The sequence below is a fragment of the Cucumis melo genome, chromosome 8, assembly GCF_025177605.1.
Source record: "Cucumis melo cultivar AY chromosome 8, USDA_Cmelo_AY_1.0, whole genome shotgun sequence".
NCBI classification, from domain to species: Eukaryota; Viridiplantae; Streptophyta; class Magnoliopsida; order Cucurbitales; family Cucurbitaceae; genus Cucumis; species Cucumis melo.
In genome coordinates, this window is record NC_066864.1 from 955,473 (window position 1) to 976,423 (window position 20,951).

Consider the following 20,951-nt stretch of genomic DNA (forward strand, 5'->3'; position numbering starts at 1 on the left):
TGTCCCTTTCGTTTTTTAAAAGAGAATATGAATAAAAGTGTTGGGTAAAAAAGAGAATTTTATAGTATTTCGATAAAGAGATAAGATGTATCGAATCCAATTCTTTAAAGAGACCAGAATTTATTGAAATATAAACGAAATTGGTAGAATAATTTTCTAGGCACAAGTACAAACCAACCAAGACGAATGGTCCCATAAACGTCAAGAAAAAAATAGTAAGTTGGACCAACACTTCCTTCTCTTTGCATAATTTCCCTATTCTTTCAAAGCTGAATCAGTGGAAGACGACTATTTTTATCGTAAAAATAAATAAATTAAATTTTGTTTGCTAACCATTTTATTATTTTTTATTTTTTAAAATTGAACCTATAAATACTCATTCAACCTCTAAATTTAAAAAAACAGTTTTTATAAAAACTCTTTTCTTTTCAATTTGAAATTCGCTACCCAAAAAAATATAACAAATTGGGAAAAAAAATATAGGTAATTTTCAAGAACCAACAAGCAAAAATCAAACGATATATAATTCAGTAAGAAATGGTTTCCAAACACCCAACTGTTCAAGCATTGTTATATGTATCTACTATTCATTGGACTATCAAAAATTACAACAATACACAACCAGCTTTAACATGAGAGTTTTGAAAGATTATATAACACATTTTTTTTAATCTATAAAATGTAAAGACCTACCAAAACTAGTTAAACACAAAGACAACACTCAATGATATGCAGAAACTGTTCAATTAGTCATTTCTTACAAATGCAAAGAAATTCCTCAAACTACCAAAGAACAGATTCAAAGATGATCATTCCTTTTGCTTTATCCTTGAATCAAATACAAAGTGGGCAATTTCAGCCTTAAAAAATAATGATTACATTAACTTCATAATTTAAAGAAAAAAGAACAAAAAAACAAAAAACCCCACAACAAATTATCTTTGATGATGAGATCAAAACCAAGTGATCGCTACGGATCTAACTGCCTTAAGGTTATTCATGACTATATTTTGCTACATAAGTTTTTCTAATTCTACGTCCTAACGTCACTTCCATCCAATGTCATCCTATTTCACAGAACTTCCTATTTCCTTAACATTAGAAAGGCACAATAAGAGTAGAGCCAACCTTGATATACATAAAAGAGGTTTGATAATGAAAACCAAAACGCATACCTAGCCCACACATGCCACTATAAGCCATCATGCTACGGATAATTCCGTCCAGTAGAAGGCTAAAAGATAATTGTAACAAAGGCCAATTACACTTGTGAGGCTACTAGTTGACCGTTACCAGGCCAACTATACTTGTGAGGCTACTAGTTGACTGCTACGAGGTCATCTATACATGTGAGGCTACTAATTGACTTGTAAAAGAAAACTAACACTAACATCAAAGGGAAGCAGATTGGCAAACGATATCATTGTAATTAGACAATTTTGCCAAGTTCCCGCTGCCGAAGTTTATATTTATGTTGGATTGGTACAGAAAAATAATTGAATGAAGAGCTAAGATACCGAACAGAAAAGAATGTGGCATAGAGCACAATTAATCTGTTCAAAGCACTGGAATATCCCAATAGTCTAGGGCAAAATAGCAGACATCCTAATTTTAACATGGAGCAAGATCTGTGCAAGAATTACGCCATCAACTGCAACCGATAAATGGCCTAATGGTCTTAGTGATTATCAACTTCAGGAATGTACAAAAATAGTGGATCATGCACTAGGAAAACATATGAGAGTGTGGGAACATCCCATCGTTTTAAGTCACAGTGATAGTGAGCAGTCTAGGGCAAAATGGAACTTAACATTAAAATAGGACTTCGTTGCTCTAATGGTACATGGTTTAGAACACATTAGCTTATCATTGATCGGATCATTTCTTAAAATCAAGTCATGACCTTTGATAAACGAGGGAGATACTTTAATCTTAAAATGGTTAGGCTTACTCACATGTATTCATATAATTTATTTGCATGACATCAATATGAATGCTAAACAACCTCCTCAGAGGACAAATTTCTCAGAAGGGATTACAGAATAAACAGAAGATGATTAGGCTGTGGGAACATCTTATAGAATAACACCAACGGAGTAAGCCTAACCACCCGTTCTTCACAAAATCGCTTTTAGAAATTAGAAGTTATCATTGGCTAGAAAATCAAACGATGTTATGAGAATAAAGTAGACATGAGAGAATGGGAGAGAGAAATTGACACAAGAAAACACTACACGACCACACAGTAGAGTGATTACAGAAGGAATTGAAAACAAGGGCAGAGAAGTATCATCATTCTAAACCCCTTGATGATTTTTTTTTCTCCTTTGAAAGAACTCTCAAGTTTCACAAGTAGCTATAACATCGCTCAATAATTATAACTAATCAATGGTTGACGATAAAAAGTTATCTTTTTGAAAGGTGAAAATCAGAAATACACGTGCTTGTATGTGTGTAAAACATCATTAATAGATTGTTTTTCTGTTTGAAATGTATTTTTGACACTTCTTGAAAAAACTATAAAAAGTTTTTTTGTTTTCGAGTTATAAAAATTAATAAAAGCAAAGAAGAGATCCTTCCAAAATATAACTTTAAGAACATTATGAAGAACACTTTCTTAAAAAAATCCTCCACACCAAAAAAGCCCTTATTTTCTGTATAAGGAGTAATAAAAAAACCCAGGTAATTGCATGAAATTAATGAAGAAAATAGAACTTATGACGGACCTTTCTCTGTTGAATCACCTAAGACACTGAACGAAACTTGCAACCAGAAGTGAAGAGCAACAAACCCCCATGCTCCTCCAAATGAGAATTCTCTCAAAATTCCTCTCAAGAAAATGGAGTGAGCATATTATGAGGGAATCAGAATTCGGGGAATGATCTTTCTCACACTCTGAACCTAATCTTATATGTCCAAGGAATTTCAGGCCCAGCTCTATAGTTCATGTATTTTGGAAAATTTCACTGTTGACTATTAATAAAGGGCATCAGAGAAGGCATTAATATCAGAGGCAAAAAAACACAGAATTTATGATGCTATTTGGCACCAACCTACTAACAAATTAGGAGTCGTGACATGAAGTACAGAGCAAGGAATCAAATGAGAAACTTCTATGATGATCACTTTAGTTAAGTTCTGGAAACGATCTCTTCTCTTGAGGTGCACTGTCATAGTTATAAAGCTCTATCATAGGCAAGAGCAACACCAACTGCATTGAGATTAATGATCAATGATTGAAAACTTCGTCCACCAAGAAAACGAGTAGGAGACAGAATGGACAGAAAAATATTGTACACAGTTATAAGATTGAGAATAACGACCATCCTGGAACTCATCTGGCATAATCATCATATAATGCGAGTATGACAGCATAGGAAATGAGAACTTCCAACTGATAAAAGATAAGGCCAGACATACAAGTATGAAAGGAAAGATCCTAAAAGTTCTAAGAATCCACAGAAGAATAGATTAAGAAACAAAAGCTCTAGGAACCCTAGATATGAACCTGCTGTAGATCCTCCCATTTCATCTTGTTGCGCATTTAATGGGAAAAAAAACTGAAGAATTTGAAGGCTAAAAGAGGAACCCTTCTCCAGAACTGAACCTAGGGAGATCTACAGAGGACGATCAGATATGGAAGATTTTCATCTAGTAACTTCCAAAAAAGTCATCTTTCTTCTCATGTAGCCATTATAAATGCCTGAATCAAGTTTTCAGCCGTGCGCTTCTGTTCAGATGTACCAGATATAAGAGCAATGCGATCACCTCGTGATGACTTAGAGTCTGAGATCTCTATCAACGCTCCAGATATCTGAACAACGAACAAGTAAGAGTGTTATATTCTCACTACTCAAAAAAGCCTTGTAACAAGAATAAACATCAGTACAGATAATTGTCAATATCTTAAAAAAGTTTTAGACCGATACTTCCCTATTCCAAAACCAGTGGGCCAAACACACCCTTACAAAGGGGAGGGGAAAAAGTTCACATATACACCCTATGAAGATCTAGACCTAAAAATGAAAAATAGAGAATGAACACTATCCAAATAGACTCGGAATTCTTTTACTTTTTCATCATACATGAACATATACCTGGTGTGATGTTAGAACTGTTCTCCAATTGACCAGAGTAGGAATTATGCTATTAGAAAAAAATTAAACTTGAACATCCTAACACGTCCACATAAAAAAGTCATAGAAAAGTAATCAATAATAATGAAATGTAGACAACAACAAACCAACCTTCCTAATGTTGGCAATATTAGCCCCTCCTTTTCCAATTACTTTACCAGCTGCATTTGCTGGGATCAACATCTCGAGAGAAGATGGAGGAGGCAGCCTGTAATGAAAACAATAAACGTAAAAACGATGGTTACCAATTGATACGTGAATGAAATAAATAAAACAAACAATTTGCATTCTAAAATAAAATAAGGTGGCACATACCCTCCATACAACTTGGATGAATATGAGGACATGGATCCATAGCCATTGTCTCCCATCTGATACAAGTACAGAAAGAGGTTTTAATATGCAAGAAAATAACAGAAAAATAAGAAAGAAATTCCCTTCATTATCACCAGAAAGATATCCATCACAGATAACCATACTAAATTATCTAACACACACCCCCCCCCCCAAAAAAAAAAAAAAAAAGAAAAACACACAGATACCGAAATAAAAGTTGAAGCTATCTCTTATAAGGAAAAAAAAAAGCTGAAGCTGTCTGCCTCCCTCAAACATCAGAATATGACAAATGCTGACCTCATCATCTCTTTGGTACAAAACAAATTTGTTTTTCCAAAAAGGCCTGAGCAGCAATTATATAACTGTTTGCAAAAAAGAAAAGTACTTATGTCCCACAATATCAAAAGTTTGCTTATGACACCTACCGACAGTGATCCATATCCATATAGGCCACTTGAAGAGAGAACACTTAATCCACTACCACTTTCAGCCCTCTGATCATAGCCCATTGGTGGAGCCCCAGGAGAAACAGAAGGCAAGACAGATGGCATTGAAAAACTGGAACCTGATGTGTACATTGAATCAGTAACGATAGCAGAGTTATGACCAACATCCCTCTCTTTCAAAGCATCATCACGAAGCCTTAACACAATCTGGACCAATGCATCTCTCACACAGCCAACTTTACCAGTTACCTGCAAAAAATCATTCAAAATCAGAAGTGTAGTGCAAGCAATACTGCATTCAGCATTAAGCACTAATTAAGATTCATAAAGCAAACCTCAACAAGTTCATCACTGGAAGAAGCACACTTAAGTTTGTCACCCTTAGAAATACGGATATCAGCTCTAGTTGACTTCCGAATCTCATTGATGATTGAACCACTTTTTCCTATAATACAACCAATAACTTTAGATGGAATAAGTAGTCTCATAATCACCATACCACCTTCATCATCATTAATCTTTTCTTGCAGCAATAACACAGTTTCAACAGCCATTGACTTCAGATCATCCAAGGACTGGAAAAATACATTAAAAAAACAGCAGCGCAAATGTATTAGTTAAAATAAATAATCAGCTCAAGCATGAATAAGAAATGCAACTAAAAGAACAAAACGCCAAGTAAATCTTCACATACATTAAGCAAGTAAAATATCATGTTACAGATTGTCGGATGGCTTGAAGCCAATATTTCAAATAAAATAAAGGGTACACTACAAAGTAAGCAGGAGTTCAATCTTTTTTTTTTTGCAATAGAAATGTATTATCGAAAACTCTACTACTTTGGATACATAGAAAGCCAGTTTCCATGTTCATTTTTTAGATTTCGAAGAACACTTCTAAAATTCCAACCATTTACAACGCACAAATTCATTTTTTGATTTAATTCCAAAATTTGCAAATAAAACTTCCTTCAAAATGATATAAAGAACCAAAAAGAAATCGAAGGCACTGGATGAGCAGAACTCTTCTTGCATTTTGTGAGAGAAGAATAGTACCTCAAATGACGAGATAGTAATAATGCATTCATCACAATCACGCTTGGTGTCATCCACCTCCACACGAGCACCACTTGCTTGCCTTATGCTTTTAATGGTACCCCCACCTTTACCAATGACACGGCCAATGTTATCAAAGGGGCATAATACTCTAACCACCAACTCCTCCGATGGAGGATGACCACTAATACCACCAGGAACCACAGGAAGAGCAGATGAATAAAGAGGCCATGCATTCCCACTATCAGGGTAATCATGAAGATCCTGAACATGTTGAGCACCAAGCATCGGTGGAATAGATCTGGGAGGAAGAATAGGATCTGCACTTGGATATAGTCCTCCTGCTGAATACAGAGGGACATCGGATGGGATAATTATATTAGGAGGGGCTTCGCTTACATTTGTATCAAGAGGAATCTCTTCTCTGGGAGGGAACTTATACATAATTGAAGATATTGCAAACAATGCCCGTCTTACTCCCTCAGGTTCTCCAGATATCTACTCAAAAGAAACAAAAGAAAGTTGGTGTTGTTGGTCAGCAAACAACACCACAAAGTTGTTGAGAAGAAACAGAAATAGAGAGTCAACTTTCATTCAGGATTTGATATTTCTGATTATAGCCTCTTAAAGTGCGAGTTAGATGGGAAAGTTAACAAAAAATATTGGTTCTTTGAGACCTGTTTCTCAGAAAGTTAAGAATCTATAAGTTGATAGAGAGACGGATATAAGAACTAGAAGACAAATGCACGATGGACTTTTGGCAGTCAAACCATCAACGTGAATTACTTGATTTCAAGTAACAGAGACATTTTAAATCTGCCAAGTCACATATCTCTAGATCATTGGAAGCACTTGTGATTATTTCCGTTTTACAGTGAAAACCGATGACTAACTACCCACCTAGATACCAAGTAGAGTACAAGGTCTATTGATGGGTTGAAGAACTCCTTAGGCATGTAGTCTTCAAAAGATAAACCAAACACAGAAGTACCCAGTATTTTCACCTCAAAACATTGAGAGGTAAAGAAAGGCGTGCAATAAACCCAGTCTTCTGCAACTTTATGAGCTTAGAAAATATGGATATTTACATAATATCACCATTTTTTGTATAATTTTAAATACTAATGAATGGTTTTTTTATTTACACACAAGCACACACCAAAAAGATGTAGTTATAAAGCTCAGTTAAGTTCTCAGGCTCCCGATTGTAGACAATGCTGATACCATGTAAAGCATGATGCCAATAATAGGCTTTTTTATAGTAGACAATAATAGGATTTGATTTGTTTAACCTTCTGTCCTTATTTATTTTATTTTGAAACAAGAAACATGGAGATTCCATGCTGATAGTTAATTGATACACATGGAAAAAAAACAAATATATCACGTGGATTGGAGGTGCATGATATCAACAGTGAACAGTGATACTAAATAAAGTTTGAATGGGAGCCATATATACATACCACAGCAAAATTGTCAAATTCCATGGCACACGAATGAATTGGATCAGTGGCATCCTTGGGGCTGATTTTTATACTGGTCCTCGTCTTGCTTCTAAGCTTTTTTATAGTCGATCCTGCTTTACCAATGACATTAGCAGATTGGCTTGAAGGGATAAGAATTTGGCATTGTTCCTTATCCCTCTGTTTCCGGTCTAAATCTCCAGCAGAAGCCAGTGCATTAGCAATGGCAGCATGAACTTTAAGAAGAGCATCTTGGGCTGCACATAATGTTTGCCTATCATTGAACTCATCATCAACTTCCACATCCTCCTTATCCTTAACGAAGCAGAATATTGTTATAACACGGTCCTTAGCACCAGGAAACGGATCAACCACCTTAATCTTTGCCCTCGTTTCTTGCCTTATTGAGTTTATCACTTTCCCGCTCTTACCAATAACACTTCCAATGACCTCATCAGGGCAAAGTATTCGGTAAACAACAAGTTCATCACTAACCCAGTCATCTTGTTCAGTAATCCTTCTCTTGTACCCCTTATTGTCTCCATTATAGTCCCTCTGACCATAAGGTCGCTTCCCACTCACCATTTTGAAATTTTAATTTATCTGCATCCGCAAAAAATAAAATGAACAATATTCTGAAAATACACTCAATGGAGATTTCTACCACTTATTATATGAAAAAAATAATACAAAAAACATCATGTTCGATCCTAATCACCAGTCTAGTTCCTCAAGCAACCTACCCCCCCCCCCCCCCACACACACACACACACACCAAAAAGAGAGAGCGAGAGAGCGATATATGCAAAGAGCAAGACAATATGAAACTCCATTGTATAATGGAACGTAAGCACCGAGTACAAAAATTGGCGAGGAAAAAAACCCTTGTTTTATGGAAACTTACGAAAACGTGAAAGTCTTCGACCGAGTCACAACCACAACCCAGTCGAGGCATTTCAACTCATTCCCAGTTTGAAAGAAAAATTAGGGTTTCCACCAGAACCAAGAAAGTTGAATGAATCGTGTAGCAGTAGGACACTGGTTAAATAGGGACTAAATAGTGAAACACATTAGAATGTTCCTAAACTTGCATTCTTGGTGTGAAGGGAATGCAAAAAGAAAACCCTAATTCATAGAAACAGCTAAAAGCACCGTGAACATCACGGAGAAAGAGAAAAAGAACATAGAAGAAAAGTACCTCGGCGAAGAAACGAAGTAGCGGCACCACCACAGACAGAAGGCCGCCAATACTGCGATGGTAGGAGATATGGACTACGAGGGTTTACAAGAACCGCGCTTTGTATTTTGTCTCGGTATTTATTTCGTTCTGGTGTTCCCGAAACTTGTCACTTTTAGTACGTTATCCACGAGGATGTGATCTTGGCCGTTGAATGTTGTGACCTTTCGTTGTCATCTTTACGATTATCTTCAATCGAACGGTCTGTATTAATTTTGTAATGTATGACAGTCTGCTGCGACCGTATGCAATCCACAGGTTCTACTGGAAATTGCAACTTTGCACAATGGGTTCGAGATCGTGCGGAGTTATTTATTTGTGAAGAAATATGAAAACATATGAGATATAGATTATTTTCCTTTAAACTCTAAACTAATATCTGTATCATGTTCTAATTTTTTAAAGTATATAAATCCACCTCTCTTTAAATTTTGGTCGGTAATTATCGTGTGAATTGTGAAACGTATAGTTTGGACGAATTAATACTTATAAGTTTTTAAAAGTTGTTCATGCATTAATTTTCAAATAGGTATTGATTTCTTCAAAATGTTGATTAGTAATGGTATCAAGTTTTTAAATTTTGGCTAACCGTCTGAAATTTATTTAATTGTACACAAAAGTTTAGGGGTTTGTTTGATGTTATTATAGATTTATGGACTATATATGGAATAGCTCAAAATCTTTAATATTCGATCTTGTGTAGATTAATTACTCCCTAAGATGGTTTGATTAAGATGAATGTCGTGATTTCAATTGAAGATGTATCGTCCAATGATCTTATGGAACTTTATGAGGGTGAGAGGATCCAAGTAAGTGTGGTAGTCGAAGACTCGTTCTTGAGTTTTCCTTTATGTCTTTTGTTGTAAGAAACACAACTATTTAAGTGAAAAATAACTAAGAGCATCGTAGAATAAGCTTACAAATGTTTAAGATAGTTTGTATTTTTCTAGAGTTTAATGCATTTATATGGTTTTTCTTTTGGGCAACTTAGTTTATCTGTAAAGCCGAATACTCATTACACCCACAATTTAATTTAGTGGTAAATTGTGGGTGATTTACGTATTTAATCGATCTAGGTCTATAAGTTTATTCATTCTAAATCACTTCATTTCTTCGGTTCGTGTTGATTTTCTTAACAAATTATACATTGTTTGAAACCGTCTAAAGTAAACTATAGATGTTATAAACTATTAATATTTTATGTACAGTTTCCTTATTGTACATATATGTACTCAATCAATAGAGACATAATTCACAAGTCGATTAGTACTTGCATTGCTAGTTGTTGAATAGTAAGTTAAAAAATGTAAATCTATTAATATACACTTTAACAAGTTGAAAAACATAATATTATAAATTAATTGTACTTGACAATATATCAAAAACAAACACGATTACCAACGAAACAATTCAACCAAATATTATTTTCATAGATATGTAATTACGTTATTCTTAGATTTCATTAATTTTTTATTATTTTGCATCACATGTCTTTTTTATTTTCGGGTAGATAAGAACTACTCTCTCCAAAATATACTTCAAATACTAATCATACTTATACGATGCACTGGTTCAATTTTAGGGTTAGCCACCTCATTAGATATTGATGGATTAAATTTAGGGTTCGATATTTTTAAGGTTAATGCGGATTTGACATTTTTTTAAAAACATGAGTTCAAATAAGATTTAATATAACACCTTGGAGTATGGACGTTTTACATGTAGGATCGATTTTAGATAAAACTCAATAAATGAAGTACGATGACATCTGTACAATAAATTAAAAGAAAAATATATAAATACAGATAAATGAAGTTGGATGTCATTTTTCAAATTAATGTTTCGATATTAATTGAAACGTAGTAAAGTAGGAGAGATTTTGTAAACTTACAATATCATTGCTTATTGTGACATTTTTGACTAAACTATTTGGAAATCCCAACTTTTTTCTTTTCCTTTTCACCTAACCAAAAGATGGAAGAAAAAGTATTCTTAATTATCTATTTAGTTTTTCAACCAATAATGTTTCAGACTTTTTTTCTCTTAATTACCATTGTTAAAATAAATGACAAGATAAGAGGCATAATTATGCATAATCAATGTTTTATCATTTAAGATATATTTCAATTTACAATTAAATTACTGACTTTTAATACTAAATAAACTGAAAATTAGTTAACTTAATTAAAACACTCACCGGTAAGTAAATATAAATAAAATATAATCGGGTAAATATTTCTATCTTCCATCTTCAAATAGATTCGGTCTATTTTAGTTTTACTGTTGCTATTTTAATGGAAGGAAAAGTGTGAAGACTAAATAAAAGATTTAATATTTTTAAACTTCATCAGGAATGTTTAGAAATAAGTTTGAAATAGATTTTCAAAATTACTGAAGCATATTTGTAATTTAATTTTAGGAGATTAACAGTGTGTTTTTGAAGTGATTTTAAGAAAATCAATACTAAACTAATTACTGTATTACAAGAAAGTAAAAGAACAAACAATCATATTGACAAAATTGAGTACGACTACGGTTAAAGTTTCTTGAAAGATCCATACTTTCATTAAAATAACGCACACTGTTGTAGTAAAGTGAGTGAAGAATTATATTTCCCGCATCAACTTCCAAGCATGTCAAGAATTTGAGATAAAATTCGTTTCTTGAAGCGCCAATTTGTCAAAGTTTGAATCACCCACCATTTTTTTTTCTTCATTCTGATCAATTCGAATAGAAAATTAGATTACATTATTGAAGCAGGGATTTTATCGAGGATTGAGCAGGAGTGACAGTCTTGCGAACGCCCTCCACACAAGTTTTTATTTCCGATTAATTTGAGAAATTTCTGTGAAACAGATTTGATTTCTAACGCCCACCTTCAAAATCCAATCCAAATAATGTGGTCTCTCTCTCTTTTCCCCCATTTTGATCCCACCCCTTTTGTCTTTTCCTTCAATCCGATCACGGTCTTCCTCTATCGCCCTTTTGCTATATTTGTTGTTTGTTTTTGCATTCCCCATTTCGAGAGCTCAATCTCTCTCTCTCTTTCGATCCTCTTTCCATCTTCTATTTGTTATCTTTAATCCCTTTTCATTATTTCCCTTCATTCATTTTCATTTCCACAGATAAGGGTATGTTCTCTCTCCCCTCACTTGTTCTTCTGCCACTTCTGATTTGTTCTTCTTCTCTTATCTGGGATTTTGTGGTACTACATCTATATGTATTGTTCCTTCATTCATTTGGGCATTTTGAGTTTTTGTGTTTCATGCAGTTCTTATTCGTTTATTCTGTTTCATTGATGTGGGTTTGGATTCTTTTAGGATTCTTTTAGACTGACTTTCACTTCTGCTCTATGAATTTGCTTTTGACGATGATGGGTGGGCTCGTGTCCTGTTTCATTTTTTGTTTATCCATGGAACTTGAATGAAATGAATCTGATATTCACTGGTTCAATTAGATTCATATCTTGATACCGATGAATGTTCGTTTGCAATCGTTTTCAAGCATGGAATAAACTATCGATAATCGCATCTTCTGCTGGTTTTGATGAATAAACCTAAAGCAATAAACTAATAACTAGTTTACTTTGTTAATCAATGATTATCTCGTACATCAATTGTATTATTCATTTTCTCCAGGACTGTGTACTATTTACTATGTTTTAAATTGTACTTTCTTGGTCTTGATGAGAATTGTTGCTTCATCCCTTTTCATCAAAAACCTGACAGATCGTTTCAAATTGTTGGGTGTTGAATTAATTTGTCTAATTTTCTTTAACACAGTTTTAAGTAGTTTGCTGAAAAGATGGAGATTACTAATGTCACCGAGTATGAGGCTATTGCAAAGGAGAAGTTGCCAAAGATGGTTTATGACTACTATGCATCTGGTGCAGAGGACCAGTGGACCCTGAAGGAGAATCGAAATGCATTTTCCAGGATTTTGTACGTTCCTTTCCATGCTTTTGCTAGTGCTTTTCAATACAACGTTACTTCACTTTTTTTTTTGTATTGTATATCTCTTTTTATTTGCAAGATAAATCTTTGAAAATAGTTTGAGATGATATTTGAAAGTACTGCTTTTAGATAATACTTATTTTCTTTAATATTTTGGAAAAAAGACTTATATAGTTCTTTATCCAAGAGCGTGAGTTTTATGGACACTTTTGAATGCATGAAAAATACTTGTAGTCTCAATAGAGGCGCTTTTCACAATTTTCATGATAGTTAATAACAGTTTAGAAAAATTTGAAGATACTAAATATTGCCATTGAAGCAAGCATTTAATTAATATTTTGTTCTCCTTAAATATAATTTTAAAAAATAAATTTCAATTAAAACAGCTTTGAATTTTTTTTAGAGAAGCTTCAATCTGAGTTCGTGTTCTTTCTTCTGTTTTTCTTTTCAGAGCAATATTAAAACTAATTGTCTGACAGTTGCTAACTTTCATCGGGACAGGTTCCGTCCCCGCATTCTTATTGATGTGAGTAAGATCGACATGTCAACAACTGTGTTGGGATTCAAAATTTCAATGCCCATTATGATTGCTCCCACTGCCATGCAAAAGATGGCTCACCCTGAAGGTAAAAACTTCCTAATTCCTTTTTGAACTCCATTTGTCTAGTGCGGCGTCTGCCTTTATGGTTTAGAAAACTTTCGATAGTCAGAACTTGTTGAAAGTTGATTTGTCAAGTTCTATTATGTATATGCACTGCCTTAATGGCTTGTAAATCTCTCTGGTCAACCATAGACTGTAGTTGCATTTCAAGATTAGTACACATTAGATTTGAATGAGAAAATTCATACATGAAGATGAAATTTATGGATTAAAGAAAATAATCATACTTATTGAGCTGATTTACATTTCCCTTCATACAAGAATGACTCTGTTTTCGTCTGAATAATATTGCTGTTTCAATGCAGGGGAGTATGCAACAGCCAGAGCAGCGTCTGCAGCAGGCACAATTATGGTTTAAATTTCTTCTTCCAAGCCTAAACATGTTTTTTTTACTCTCTCAAATTTTTGGCACACAGTCTTGACTTGAATTACAAGTGTGAGGTTGGTTAACGACTTAATTTCTAAGATTAACTCGAGCTATTCTTCAATTGTTTCAGACTCTTTCCTCATGGGCTACTTCCAGTGTCGAAGAAGTTGCTTCCACTGGACCTGGCATTCGATTCTTCCAGCTATATGTAAGAACAATTTATAAAGAGTTTTCAAGAACAACAAGCAACATTTTATTTTATCACCAACTATTTACTGCTTCGTTTGTCTCAAACATTTGGTCTTATTGCGTTTCATCTGAACTCATTTTATTGCTTATTCAGGTGTACAAGGATAGGAATGTTGTGGCACAACTTGTGAGAAGAGCTGAAAAGGCTGGTTTCAAAGCCATTGCTCTGACTGTGGACACTCCAAGGCTTGGTCGCAGGGAAGCTGATATCAAGAACAGGTGTGTGGATATATTGAGTCAGCTGATGTAGGTTTGTGGTATATAATAAAGCTTGTATCAAATGTTTTTCACACTTTGATGGCTCTTGATGCAGATTTACTTTGCCACCATTTTTGACATTGAAGAACTTTGAGGGATTGGATCTTGGTAAAATGGACAAGGTAAGAGTGAAATGCCACTCTATGCTGAATTCTATTTCCATTAACAATTCCTCGATAACACTTTCTTTCTCTGTGGGGGTGTGGTTTTTTACAGGCAGATGACTCTGGACTGGCCTCATATGTTGCGGGGCAGATCGACCGTACTCTCAGTTGGCAGGTAACTAAAAAATGTCATTCCAAGTTCAGAAAGACACTGTTATTGCTATTACCATTTTTATTTTGAAACAAACAAGGTAGCATTATTGTAAAAACTTCATTTCCAGGATGTGAAGTGGCTGCAGACCATCACCAAGTTGCCAATTCTTGTGAAGGGTGTGCTTACTGCTGAGGACAGTAAGTAAACCATGATGGGAAAAACGGCTATAACAATACACTCGTTTGATTCTATCAATAGCAATTTGTCTTTTCTATGGGAGGCTTTTAGCGTAATCTGATGTTTTGGCCTCCTAATTGCAGCAAGGATTGCCATTCAAAGTGGAGCTGCTGGAATAATTGTTTCGAATCATGGAGCTCGCCAACTTGACTATGTTCCTGCAACCATTGTGGCTTTGGAAGAGGTACTTGATACAATTGCACAATAGTAAATTTTGGTTTGCAGATCTTTTGTTGGCCTAAAACAAAACCCATATTTATCTCGTGAGCTATGAACATGATCTAGTACCTGATGATTTCAGGTTGTTAAAGCTGCTAGAGGCGAAGTTCCTGTTTTCCTGGACGGCGGTGTTCGACGTGGAACAGATGTTTTCAAAGCATTGGCACTTGGAGCATCTGGCATATTTGTAAGTAAAAAGAACACGATACAGATGATCACTTTGCTACTATCAACTCTATGATCACTTAAAGTATCATATTCATCAATGCTAGATTGGAAGGCCAGTGGTGTTCTCTTTGGCAGCAGAGGGTGAGGCCGGTGTGAGGAAAGTGCTTCAGATGTTGCGTGACGAGTTCGAGCTGACCATGGCATTGAGTGGCTGCCGCTCACTTCAGGAGATCACCCGCAGCCACATCCTGGCTGACTGGGACACTCCTCGCATCGTGCCAAGGCTATGAGATATGCATTGCGTATGCAACAACAACAAACACAATTTGGCAGTCTTGAATTCTTGGGGTTGTAATTTATATAGCATATGAACGATGTTCTGTTATGATAAAATATGTAATGTCTTCTCGAATGGGATATTACATTCATCATTCTATATTGTTTCTGTTGCCAGCATTGATGATATGTTACTGAAGTTGAGAACTTTATGTCTTTTTGGTTGCTGGTACATGGTAAAAATGGAAAAAAAAAAAAGATAAAGGCATTTTTATGTTCCAATCCCTTTGATTTTCTTGCCTTGTTCGAAAAATTGAAATCACATCGCCTGGGTAAGAAGTTTGACCCTCACAACATTAATGACACCTTTTTCAGAAGCTTTGATTTTACATATTCCGAGTTAGATGCGTTTTGCATATTTAGAATAGAATAGAACAGAATGGCCTTGGTTTTTCCTTCATTTATTTTAGGTCAAACACTACTCACACAATTTTTTGGGCCAAATACTGTGATTGTTTTAACATTTTCCATCCACGTTTGGTCTGCTAGGGCCAATGAGCGGGAATTTGGGTCATGTCTTATTGGCCACAACTTACGTTAACGAGGGCGTTGTCGGCTGCTCTCCTTTCGGATCTAGAAGAGAACGAATCCTTGGCGTGGTAGACACCGATGGTTGGCATCTCTACTCTCATCAGGTTCTATATCTTTGTGTTAACAAAATCAACTATTTTAAAGTGGCTCTCAAATATGTTCTTAAACAATATGAATGTCAATAATGTTATTCACATGCATGGATGAATTTGGGGCAACCATGATATCGACTGAGTGGCTTCAATTAAAAAACATAAATGTTGCTCTACCTTTGAAAATTCATCCACAATTGCCCACTTCAAATAGTAACGTTTTACAAACATGTTTATTGTTTTCTTTGTGTAATATATATTTTAACCATTTTGCAAGAAAATATGGATTTTCAAAATAAAATGATAGATTAATTTGAACAAAATGTATAATCGTTCATATTTAAAGTCTAATATAACATTTAATTTTTTATTAACACATTTAAATATGTTAGAGATGAATTTGAAGCAGAATTAATTGAGTGAACATAATTTTTTTTAAAGAATAAATTTATTAGATACTTTTAAAAATTCATAAGGTAAACTTTTAAACTTTATATACATAGGTTAGTTGCAAATATAACAATCAAATAATAAATATTTACCAATATAACATAATGTGAGAATTTTTTTGATAAAATTTAAATCTAATTCTCAAGATCAATTAGTGATTGATCATATCACTGATAGAAATCTATTGGAAATGAAGTATAGTTTGTTAGAAGTATTGAATATACACTTGATTATTAACCCTAAAAATGTTACTTGTTACGAATATCCTACATGCATTTGTGTCTCTTGCATCAACTTTTGAATCTGACTCGAGAGACACATTATTGCTAACAACTATTTGTTTTCAAACAACCTGTAAAAGGAAAGCAACAAATTTTATGGGACCAAAACAATTGAAACATATGGTTAGAAAGAAATGAAACTAAGTAACTTTCCATTACAATTGGAAAAAATAAAATAAAAAAATTGTGGCTGCTGTGTGTTGATATAAATGTTATCTACTGTTTCTTTCAACTTTGTTAGAAATTACATTTCCCAGATAATATCGTGATTAATCGAGACGACCCCATCTTGACGTAGCTAAAATGAGATATTTAAAACATCGATCATAATCTTAATAATTAGGCCATTGTCGTAGGTCTCTATTTTTTTATCAGTCCAACATTGTCTGCATTAATCAAGGAGATTATACAATAGAAAGATTAAAAACGAGGTCAATAAATAAATCAAGTTGATAGGTTGAATTAAATAATGGAGACACAAAATAATGTATCATAGTATTGATTAGAAGGTGATGGTGGAGCCCCAAAATGGAGACAATGTACATGAAAATAAAAAATTGAAAAGAAGGTTGGTGAGTGCAAGATTGGAAGTAGACGATCCTAAATGACAAAACTATAAACATCATTAAACTTACGACATATTATTCTAAGAGTTAGTACACCTAAAGTTCGACTCTAAACAACTTTTGTTTGAAGTTGGTCAGTTGTCTAAACTTTTCAAACGAATAGTTTTAATTCTTCATTTTGTCGAAACTTACAGTTACATTTGTCAAGATAAACCCAAGTATGTGTGGATGTAGAAAAATGTATAGAAATTTGGATGTGGGGAGGGGGAGACATGGGAGAATAAAAAGCTGTTTCCTCAATTCTCCAGAAGTAATTCTGGAAAAGTACGGTACGGCAATCACTTTCTTTTAAATTTCTTTTTCCACACGTTTTTCTCCCACGTTTTAAGCTTTCTATATTATTATTATTTTGCTTCCAATAATTGTTACTTCAAGAAAATAATGAATGTATTTTTCTTTTCCAAATTCAAAAATAAACTTTTTTTTTTTTAAAGTATGGTCTACAAAAGAAAAAAATAAAGTATTTATTTTCTTTTAAATAAATAAAATTTGCAACGTGGTCGATATTCATTATTATTGTAGTAAAAGAATAAAGAAAACCATGTTTTGTAGCATTCTCTTGTTTTTTAATTGTATTTTTTTTTTTTAATTTCAAAGCTTTATTTGATCGGAATAACAAAATATTCATTATTTTCAAATTAAAAAACTAAATTTATTAGGTTATATTTAATATTAATTATGCAAACTCGGAAAATCTTCTTAGAACAGGAGAAATTAATTAAATAAATAAATAGTAAATAATCTTTACATTAAATATGTGTTAGTAAATAAATCAACTCATTCTATTAATATGAAAAGTTAGTAATCGAATCTTTACTCTTTCAAACTCAATTATTTTACGTCTATTTAGTTCGAATTTAATTTGTTCTTCTAATTTTTATTTTAAATGAAAAAAAAAAACATTTAAAACAAATTCACTTTATTTGTTTTTTTCTTATTCCCCCAGCCTGTGGCGATTCTATTTTTCTCAATATAGTTCAATTGTAAAGATATTAAGTTCAATGGCAACAATATTCTTTATTTTTTCAAACTACACTTTTGATTTTTTTTTCTCGATATCGGGTTCATTTTGTTGGAGGATGTGGTTTAATTTTTAAAAACAAAATAATTAATTTAACAAAGCCTAATATATGAGTTGATATGTTAATCGTAGGTTTTTGTTTTTGTATTTTTTTTTTTTTTTTTTTTGGTTCCTTTAAAAAGAGGATTGAGAGCTTGAAAATATTATGCAAAAGTTGCCGAAAGTAAATATAATTATTATTCCCATTTTTAAAACAAGGCAAAAATGAAAAAAAAAAAGAAGTTAGTTGGAACCCCATGTAGTTTTGAATAAATACAATTTGGCCCCACTCCACTTTTTTCTTCACACATTTTACCCGTTTCCTCCACCCTTTACTTTTCTCTTTTCCTTTCTTTCCATTATTTCCATAATCCCTACCTCAATCAATTCTCAAAATATTCCTTTTTTATTTCCCTTTTCCAATAAATAAGCTTTTACTTATTTTCATTTTATAATATTAAACATTTATTATTCCATTTTTAGCAACACTTTCTTACTTCTTGGACTCTCAGATTAATTATTAATTTCTCTTTGTTAGTTTTACCTGATTTTAATAATACCATAATTTTTTTTAAAAAAGGACCAATTTCACCTAATTTCTATTTGTTGGGGGAGCAAAATGAAAGCCCCCCTTTTTTTCTAAATAGGTTCAATTTAACTCAAAATGGAATGATTGCATGAAATTAAGAAAAATTACCAATGGGGAATTTAAATATAAAGGCAGCCCTTATATATGACTTTGGAAGAAGGATATACATACATATATATATATACATATATATACATATACATACACATATGTACATTAATTTAATAAAATATAAAACATGTGCAATTAATAAATAAGTCAATAAAGTGGTCTCATTTTACAATATCTTGAATTTGGCAATGTCCCATGGAGATTAGCCAATTCAATTAACAAAGTGTTTTTTTTTTCTTCTTAAGTTGTCAACTTTAATTAATATCATTGAATTTGACAATACCAACTAGTAAGTGAAATTTTCTATTTTTCCTTTTATACAAAAAAAGAAGACATTTTTTTTTAAGAAATAAAAAGTGTGGCATGAATTAATCACATTGCTTTAATCTTTTTGGTAAGTGAGATTTGAATATATTGTTTGTTTTTTTTTAATATTTGAAAAGTAGTGCCCTTTGGGTGTAATCACAAAATTCCCAATCCCTATTTAATTGAATTCAAAGGATATATTATATATAAACATTAAAAACATTCCAAATTTATGAATCTCAATCCTCATAAAATTTATTTCTTTAACCAATTGAAATTTCTAGGAATTTTCCTATAACTTTCTTATTATTTTATTATCAATTGGAATTGACATCTCCAAAATGGGTTTATTTAGTCCACAGATACTTTTATTTCCGTTTTTTTTTTTTGCTTTGTGTTTTTTCAATTCTCTCTTTTCAAATTCGAGAAAAAAGGTGGAATTCAATTTAATCTTTCGATCCATAATCGATACAAATTAAAATATAACGTTTGAAACTTTCAATCCTTAATTGTTGAATATATCAACAAATCAAGGATGAGTTCTCATCTCTTTTATTTTTTTCTTCTAGCTCTTTTTCCAAATTTACAATATATATATATATATATATATATAATTTTTTTAAAATTGAAGGACTAATTTGTTATAGCTTAAAAATTGAGGGACTGGGATGCAAATTAAATTTCACACTCATCTAGACTTCATTTGACAGTTTGAAGTATGAGAATTGAGATGGAGTGAAAAAAATTGGTAAGAAAAACGTTTTGTGAATAATAGTGCTTAAATGTCTTTTCCTACACCCATTTTTCAACTTATTATATCAATTGCTATTACTATGCTTTTTGTCTCATCCCCTGTCCCCACACCTTCAATTTCTTGACGCCAAATTCCTTTCACTTTCACTTTCGCTTAATTTTTATTCTTCTATTTGAATTTCATACATTTTCTTCAATATCTAATTTTTACTTTCAAAATGTATTTTAATTCTCATCATTATATATGTACATACGAGGGGTAAAAAATAATCATAAAAAAAAAAAAAAAAAGATTTCTAGATGTACATGAACTTGGAAGAAGAAAACATGTCTTAAACAATGTGTTGAATTATAGTGATCAATGATGATCATGTTGACTTTTCACATTAATTTTCATGAGCTTGTATTACTTTAATTGATGCTACATTATTATATTTTGTTGAACACGGATGCCAGCTAAATGATATTTAGTAAGATTGGAGATAATCAGTTTGTTTTTTATCCCCATATTTAAACTCTTAGTATTTTGATTTGAACTATTTTAATCTCGTCTTGCTATCAGTGGGATAGTAATTAATTAATGTTTACTTCATCTAAACTAAATTAGGTAAGGTGTTCATCAATTAAGCAAAAAAGGGAGAAGAATAATGCTCAATTTAAATTCAATTCTAAAATAGCACAAAATAAGTAAAGAAAGTATCATGAAAGTATAAAGCAATTGATTAAGGATATTATCTGTCATAACATAAATGACAGAATAAAGTTGTTTGATA

General features: G+C 32.7%; 2 protein-coding genes and 1 long non-coding RNA gene across 6 annotated transcripts; 1 reads left to right on the forward strand and 2 right to left on the reverse strand.

Annotated features, from left to right (window-relative positions):
* Positions 1–3,309: 3,309 nt before the first annotated feature.
* LOC103484357 (KH domain-containing protein At4g18375-like) lies at positions 3,310–8,801 on the reverse strand. The gene is made up of 8 exons (XM_008441397.3): positions 8,635–8,801; positions 7,437–8,039; positions 5,974–6,471; positions 5,254–5,493; positions 4,898–5,167; positions 4,452–4,507; positions 4,248–4,344; positions 3,310–3,814 (listed from the first exon to the last, which is right to left on the reverse strand). The coding sequence occupies exons 2-8, from the start codon at positions 8,019–8,021 to the stop codon at positions 3,683–3,685; spliced, it is 1,878 nt and encodes a 625-aa protein (XP_008439619.1). The 5' UTR covers positions 8,022–8,039; positions 8,635–8,801; the 3' UTR covers positions 3,310–3,682.
* Positions 3,903–4,177, reverse strand: LOC127150592 (uncharacterized). The gene is made up of 2 exons (XR_007823051.1): positions 4,098–4,177; positions 3,903–4,016 (listed from the first exon to the last, which is right to left on the reverse strand). It is a non-coding gene; the product is annotated as an uncharacterized LOC127150592 (long non-coding RNA).
* Positions 8,802–11,288: 2,487 nt separating the features above from the next.
* Positions 11,289–15,601, forward strand: LOC103484358 (glycolate oxidase 1). Of its 4 annotated transcripts, none has more exons than XM_008441398.3 (12): positions 11,289–11,804; positions 12,456–12,614; positions 13,128–13,252; positions 13,593–13,639; positions 13,785–13,862; positions 13,998–14,122; positions 14,217–14,283; positions 14,378–14,440; positions 14,547–14,616; positions 14,740–14,840; positions 14,958–15,062; positions 15,148–15,601. In XM_008441398.3, the coding sequence occupies exons 2-12, from the start codon at positions 12,478–12,480 to the stop codon at positions 15,331–15,333; spliced, it is 1,104 nt and encodes a 367-aa protein (XP_008439620.1). In that variant the 5' UTR covers positions 11,289–11,804; positions 12,456–12,477; the 3' UTR covers positions 15,334–15,601. The 4 variants fall into 4 exon arrangements, with proteins under 4 accessions (XP_008439620.1, XP_008439621.1, XP_050944505.1 ...); XM_008441399.3 differs by having other exon boundaries at positions 11,470–11,878; XM_051088548.1 differs by having other exon boundaries at positions 11,470–11,804; positions 14,958–15,066.
* Positions 15,602–20,951: the final 5,350 nt, after the last annotated feature.

Bases quoted from the DNA above. Each gene is read 5' to 3' on its own strand.
- LOC103484357 (XM_008441397.3), bottom strand. From the start codon at position 8,021: ATGGTGAGTGGGAAGCGACCTTATGGTCAGAGGGACTATAATGGAGAC. The intron at 5,168-5,253 runs GTTTGCTTTATG...GATTTTTTGCAG, and splicing joins CCAGTGATGAACTTGTTGAG to GTAACTGGTAAAGTTGGCTG. The intron at 4,345-4,451 runs GTATGTGCCACC...TTTTCATTACAG, and splicing joins TCATCCAAGTTGTATGGAGG to GCTGCCTCCTCCATCTTCTC.
- LOC103484358 (XM_008441398.3), top strand. From the start codon at position 12,478: ATGGAGATTACTAATGTCACCGAGTATGAGGCTATTGCAAAGGAGAAG. The intron at 13,640-13,784 runs GTTTAAATTTCT...CAATTGTTTCAG, and splicing joins CTGCAGCAGGCACAATTATG to ACTCTTTCCTCATGGGCTAC. The intron at 14,123-14,216 runs GTGTGTGGATAT...CTCTTGATGCAG, and splicing joins GAAGCTGATATCAAGAACAG to ATTTACTTTGCCACCATTTT.